The following is a 7,079-nucleotide window of genomic DNA, read 5'->3' on the forward strand; positions in this document are numbered from 1 at the left end:
CGTTATTAAAAGTTATTGTACAGTTAAATTGTGCCCCTCATAAAAACAAAAAAAAAACTTTTATTTTTTTAAATGCTGTCGTGTAATTATATTTTTTAAACATTTTTAAATATAATTAATTGCGATTGATTTTTAACTTCTTCGCCTTATAGCTGATGGTGCTTAAATTCAAAATCATATAAATTGACCGCACCGGAACATATTGAGTTTATTATTATTATTTTTATTCGTATTACAAATAAAATATCTAGAGATCAGATCTATATCTTTATTTTATAATCTTCGCATCTCGAGATTTCTCAAGCCTGGGGTCAATTATCCATTTTATTTACGCATCGGGGGGGAATTACAAGATAATTAAATGAATTTCACGGCTTCTCAGCCAAAATGCGTGTATACAAAATACCATGATCAAAGTCAAATCTGTTCAGGTTCACGTGCCCATCATGTAGGTTACGCTGCACAAAAAGATGATTTGGCCTCTCTATGATATTGTTTAAAATCCCATTTAAAACGAGATCGGATCTTTTATGAAGGCAGTCTTTGAGGCTGCGCGTGTGTTAGACTTGGATTTTCTCTTGGTCTTTTCCCAACATCAAGTCAAAACCAGACGAGCTCGGCCAAAAACTGGAGAGCACACAGTCTATACGGGAGAAATTCATTTGACTGAAAAGAGTGTGTTTGTATTTTAATTTAAAGCCTTCCTGGTGTTATCGAGCAAGTTGCAGACCTTAAATAATGCAAATGCAAAAAGGAGAGTGGAAAGAGAATCGGTTAATTCTGAAACCTTGAATATTTCAATAATTAAAATAATAATTATGATAATAATAATAATAATTGCAGATGCAATTTCACAATGACAAAATACATGCATGAATGCGCCTTCATAATTTTACCTCTTTGCATAAAATGTCACAAACGTTTTGCTTGATTAAGAAATACATATTTTATTCACAATGCATTTCCACCTTGGATTAATTAATTTCAATACAAGATTGGGAAGTGTTTTTGTCAAAACGAGGTAAGCAGACCCCAAAAAATAATGAGTAAAATGACAACATTCAAATACATCTGCAACAGACTGGGGCTTCGCTTTTATACCAGCAACAAGACCAAAAGTTGACCTTCATTCGTGCACGTTGTAACACAATGGGGGAACTACAAGTTTGGGGATCACAACAAGTATTTTTACAAGCTCAAAATGATTTAAATACACTAGCAATGATTTATAACTGGGATATACAATCATTGGGAACACTTTACAATATTTTATTATACACATACACATTTTGTTATATTTTAAAGTAACAGTTCTTTTGCACCAAGTGCATGCAAAAAATAAAATAAAGTTTGTTTGTTTTTCGTTTGTTTTGTTTTTTTCGTTGGCAACTGACTACGATGTATTGAGAACAGGCCTGGAATACACACCTTGGTAGTAAGAGGCCTCTAAAGCCGCCGAAGGGTCCATGCTGGCTCTCCCGGCCATGGGCAAACTGGAAGACATCCCTGAGCCGTAGGAGGAATATTGCAACGCTTGTTCGTAGGCTTTCAATTCCAGTTTATGCTGTTGCTCTGAAGAAGACATTAAATTATTGATGGAAAACGGGTGGTTGAAGGAGTAATGGGGGTCTCCTTTGAGGTGCAGCTGGGGTTCGTGGGCCATAGAGTGCAGCGAGGACAGGGACGTGGACACCGGGTGCACCTGCGGGCCGCCGCTCTTCAGTTCCGAGTTGGCGGAGCTCCCGTTCCTGTGGTCCAAACTGGGCGGACTGGACGACTGGTTTGAGGAGGTGATGGAGCTGGAGTCCATGTGCACGGGTTTGCTGCTGGTGCTGTCGCTGGCCGGAGAGCCCGAGCCGCTGGACTGCTCTCTCTTTCCCTCTGACCTTTTCCCGTCGGGCAACTTTTTGTCGCATTTAAAGCGCTTCTGTCTTCGCAGGTAACAGCCATTCTCAAACATATTCCCAGAATCGGGGTGAAGGGTCCAGTAGGAGCCTTTTCCCGGCTTGTCGGGTGACCTGGACACTTTGACGAAGCAGTCGTTGAACGACAACGAGTGCCTGATGGAGTTCTGCCACCTTTGCTGGTTCTGACGGTAGTAGGGGAACAAGTCCATTATCCACTGGTAAATCTCACTCAAGGTAAGCATTTTGCTGGGTGCCTGCTGGATAGCCATTGTGATGAGGGAGATGTAGGAATAGGGGGGCTTCGCATGCGGGTAACTCCTCCTGAAAGTCTTGTTGTCTCTGGCCCGGTTCAGGTTGGGCTGCGCGTAGGTCATGGAGCTCATGGTGGGGCTCATGCTGGAGTAGGGGTTCAGCGCGTTCATGGAGCTGTGCTGAGCCGTCATGGCGTTCAGGTTGGACGGGCTGAGCGCCGTGCCCATGCTCGACACTCCGCCGCCCATCCCGTTCATGGCGCCACCGGTGGGCATCCCGGCCATGGTGCCCGGGCTCAGCCCGGCGCCGAGCGCTGGGTTCGCATAGGACATGTTGAAAGAACTGGAAGTCATATTCCCAGTGGTGGACATGCCCATGTAACTGTTCATATTATTCATGGAGCTCAGCCCAGGGTTCATGCTGCTGTTCGTCATGGGAGAATAGACCTGAAATAAATAAATGTGTTTTTTACTATTATATATATTTGCTTTGTTTATGCATATTTTCTAATGTGATTTTTTTTTGTACACGTTAATCGTTGTTTACACATTTAGGTTAGTTAAAATATGTAATGCTGCTGATTATAATTGTAAAACAATAAAAGCGCAATTTCATGCATCGCCATTGAATATAGTGAATATTATTTGTATTTGTTGATGTAAACGATAGACTAATGTTTTCAACGTGTTCTTCCTAAAATAACGAACACTGAATATGCCATCGCGATACGCTTGTTTTTGTTGTAGAAGTGTAAACATTGTACACTTTTATTGCGTTTAAGTTAATAAATGATTTCACTTTGCAATCGCTCAAATTGAACTAGACAAAGATAGACGTAACATTTTAATGAGAATTGTGCATACGTATGTTATAAAATTTTTTTTTTTTTTTTCATTTCGCTTTATTTAATTAACATTTACAAAAACCCTCCTTTTCACAATATTGTATTTGGGGCAAAATGTTTCTTTGCATTATTAAAATGTTCTTCTGGTAAAACTGCTTTTTAAAGAACTGTTCACTGAAAGATTCTTTGGAGATCCAAATTAGATTCTCAGAAAAAAAACTATTTATTTATTACGTGTATCGCTGATCATTTGAAATGACTGAATTTAAATTCGACTGATCTGCTAAACTCTACCAATACACACTATTGTGACCCACTTCCAATGGCATCACTACCGCCACCAAGTGGGTTAATCAATTGCGAATATTTCCCCAGCTTCAAACAACAATTCTGTACAATATATGACATGTAACTTTAAAAACTGTTTTGCAGCGTAAGCCCCAGTTTTCAATCTGTTAATGCATTGTTTACGTGCACTGAGCTGCAAACTTTCTGGCTATCAGAGCAGTCATCAGAGTGTCAGACATCAGAGCGCAGTAATAAATGTCTCTCACCTCTTGTGCATCACTATAGTAGTTGCTCCAGTCTGGAGTTTCGTGTCCTTCCATTTTCACTGCGCCCAACATTATGGAGGAAATCCACAGCTCGTGCACATGCAGTTCGCAGACTCACAGCGTGCGTGTGTGTGAGAGTGCGTGTGTGTGTGTGAGTGTGTGCGCGCGCGTCCTGGCACCGCGCGCAGTCACTGTTGGGATGTTGTGCGCGGCTTTGGGTAAAGTGAGGAAATGTTGGGACTGAACTGGAGATCTTCCCCTGTCTGTTACGTAGAACGCGGTACAGCCCACTTTCCGTGTCTCATTTGCCTGGATCTCACTCCTACTTCCAGGAACACGACTACTCTGATGTTTTTAAACAGAAATGCCCGTGTGTTTTTATTGCACAAGAACGTTCACACACACGAAAAGCTAAATAATAAATAAACGACAAAAAACGAACACGTCAAATAACAGCGAATAAAACAGAATAAATAAACAAAACAATGTTATTTATATTTCAAATATCATGCACTATATTGCAGATGTGAAGACAACTCTTTTAGCATATGTATTCTGGTTGTAGGCTATATTTAAATATAATAATTTCAGTTTAAAGTATTGTGTTGCAATTGTTTTACAATGAAAACTACTGCATTTCTAGCTTTTCAAATTTTTCTATTTTATAATAGAACATTTATAATATAAAGTTTCAGCAAAATAGTACATGCGTCATGCATTTAATCCATCAACATGAAAATTGTGAAACATGTCTCTATGTTATCTTTGGGGGGGGGGGGGGGGGTAATCAGTGGTTCCTTGAATAAATCTTTATATATATATATATATATATATATATATATATATATATATATATATATATATATATATATATATATATATATATATATATATACAGTGCTCAGCATAAATAAGTACACACCTCACAGATCTTTCTTTTAAATTATTATTTTCTAATGGATGCTTTACATTAATATATTTGTGCACATACAGTGTTCAGCATAATTGAGTACATCCTATTTTGAAAATGAATACTTTTATAAATTTTTCAGTGAATATAGGCAATGTATTGTGGTGCATTTAAACAAAACAGATTTATTAAACAGATATATTTATTAAAGTAATATTTTAGTCTCCAAACATGCTTAGAAATCAAAAGATAATAGACTTAAATTAAAGCAAAATATTGCAAAAAATTCGCATCCTACAAAGTTTCATCGAAATTTTTCAACTTTTTTTTTTGCTTCTCTTGATTTTTCCTGTTATTTAAACTTGTATTTAATATTTTTCTACTACATATAAATTTGTGTGTACTAGTTTTTGGACTGTTATCATAAGTTATTTTGTCAGATAAGCTCCAGATTCGGCTTCAGTGCTGACTGATCATATGTATATGCACAAATATAATATTTTATAGCTTCATATTAAAAATATGAATATAAAAGAGGTTTGTGAGGGGTGTATTATATATACTGAGCACTGTATAGGCAGTATTAAAGCCAAATATGGAACTAATCTATCAAAAAAAAAACTTAGGATTAGTTTAAACATTAGTTGATCCAAATGATTATGTTAGGGGAAAAAAACAAATACAATTTTAATAATCAGGAAAGATCAAGAGAAACAATATGAATGTTATTTCAATTTTAGTTTAAATTTTGTAGTTTGTAATTTATAAAAAATTGAGTTATCTTTCTATTCCTAAAGATGTTAGGTGACCAAGCGCTTATGTTAATGGATATAACTGTAATAAAACTGGTTTGTTATTGGCTACATTCACTGAGAAATTGATCAAAAGTATTAATTTTATATTCGTTCTCACATATACACTACCAATCAAAAGTTTGGGATTAGTTATTTTTCATGTTTTTGTTTTAAGAAAATTCTCTGTTCATCAAAGTGGCATTTATTAAATGTTAAAAAAAAAAGTTAAATATTTATTAACATTTTAAATCACTGCTATCTTATTGTATGTAGGTTCAAATTTAATTATTACTTCAGTCATTACTGCTTTTATTGCTATTACCATTATTTATAATAATATTAATAATAATAACAATAATAATAAATATTAGAGTGATTTCTGAAGGATCATGCGCCTCGAGATTGGAGTAATAAAGCTGAAACTTCAATAAAATAACTTGAATAAATGATTAAATTAAATTACAAACTATTTTTGAACGGTTATTGTATAGTGCAATAACTATTCACAATTTCATTATTTATGCTGTATTCTTGATGAAATAAATGCAGCCTTGGTGAGCAGGAGAAGCTTATTTTAAAACATTAAAAATCCTACTCACCCCAAACCTTTGACCGGTAGTGTGTATAGTGCAAAAAGCTTTATTAAATTAGTATGTTCTTCGGACAAACAAAATGATGCTTCCTAATGTTCTTCTATGCCTTTGTTTAAAATTTTAATAACATTTGAATGATATTTGAGTGTATTTACTTGTAATGTTTGTTAGTGTTATATATAAACTAAAAGGGTTACCAAAACTGTGCTGGACAAGCTGCATATAATAAAATATACTTAGTCATTTATTAAATCATTGTAAATATACTGATTATTATTATTTATTATTACTCTTTTATTCATAAATGTTGATTGTTAAATGTAAAATATATTCAGATTTATTATTTTATTTATGTATTATCATTATATTTTTGTATTTTTATTGAATAATAATAATTATTATTATTATTATTATTACACTATCATATATTATAATACTATACTACTATTTACTGTGTTTACTATGTTTCTTAATATATGTACATTCTTTTAATGTAAACTTTATAAGTGTGTGTGTGTGTCTGTGTCTGTGGGTTTAATATAAACTTTATAAATACTTTGGCAATACTTTTGTAACATTTGTCATGCCAATAAAGCAATTATTGAATTGATTTGAATATTTAGTGAATCCAGGGTTTAGGAAGGAACTGGAAACCCCACCATCTTCCTCCTTTTATTTCTCAGATAAACAAGAGGTCACATTTCCCAATGTACACCTGCTAATGAGCGAATGACAGCACTGATCATCCACTTACAGCGGATTATCTCCAGTGATCTCTCACACCATTAGAGCACAGATCGATTCCTCACAGGACGGAATGAAATGGCCCTTGAAGCAAAGAACATTAGACCATGTCAAAGCCCCCATGAGAGAGAGAGAGAGAGAGAGAGAGAGAGAGAGAGAGAGAGAGAGAGAGCATATCATGTCTTGTCAGTAGATTTAATCCATAAATTAATTGGTAAAAGAAAGAAAATGCGCTATAAATTATTATTTTTAATATTTTTTTAATATTTTGATAAATATATAAGTGGTTTTAAACACCAATAGGCTAATATATATATGGTTATCTTAAGATATAATAATGAACAAGACAGTTTTTTATTTGTCGTTTGAATGCAGATCATTTAGACTCTAAAAGCATCTTTTGTTTTTAATGTTAGCCTAAATCATGTCTACGACTGTCTGGGATTTATGTCAGCTTGTTTTCCAAATCTGTACATGTGCA

The 7,079-nt window shown here is 34.7% G+C and overlaps 1 protein-coding gene across 1 annotated transcript; it reads right to left on the reverse strand.

The window, feature by feature from the left end:
• Window positions 1-931: 931 nt before the first annotated feature.
• foxa1 (forkhead box A1) lies at window positions 932-3,770 on the reverse strand. Its single transcript, XM_056477627.1, has 2 exons — window positions 3,558-3,770; window positions 932-2,605 (listed from the first exon to the last, which is right to left on the reverse strand). The coding sequence occupies exons 1-2, from the start codon at window positions 3,627-3,629 to the stop codon at window positions 1,394-1,396; spliced, it is 1,284 nt and encodes a 427-aa protein (XP_056333602.1). The 5' UTR covers window positions 3,630-3,770; the 3' UTR covers window positions 932-1,393.
• Between the last annotated feature and the right edge of the window lie 3,309 nt (window positions 3,771-7,079).

The sequence above is a fragment of the Danio aesculapii genome, chromosome 17 (genome assembly GCF_903798145.1).
Source record: "Danio aesculapii chromosome 17, fDanAes4.1, whole genome shotgun sequence".
Classification (NCBI taxonomy): Eukaryota; Metazoa; Chordata; class Actinopteri; order Cypriniformes; family Danionidae; genus Danio; species Danio aesculapii.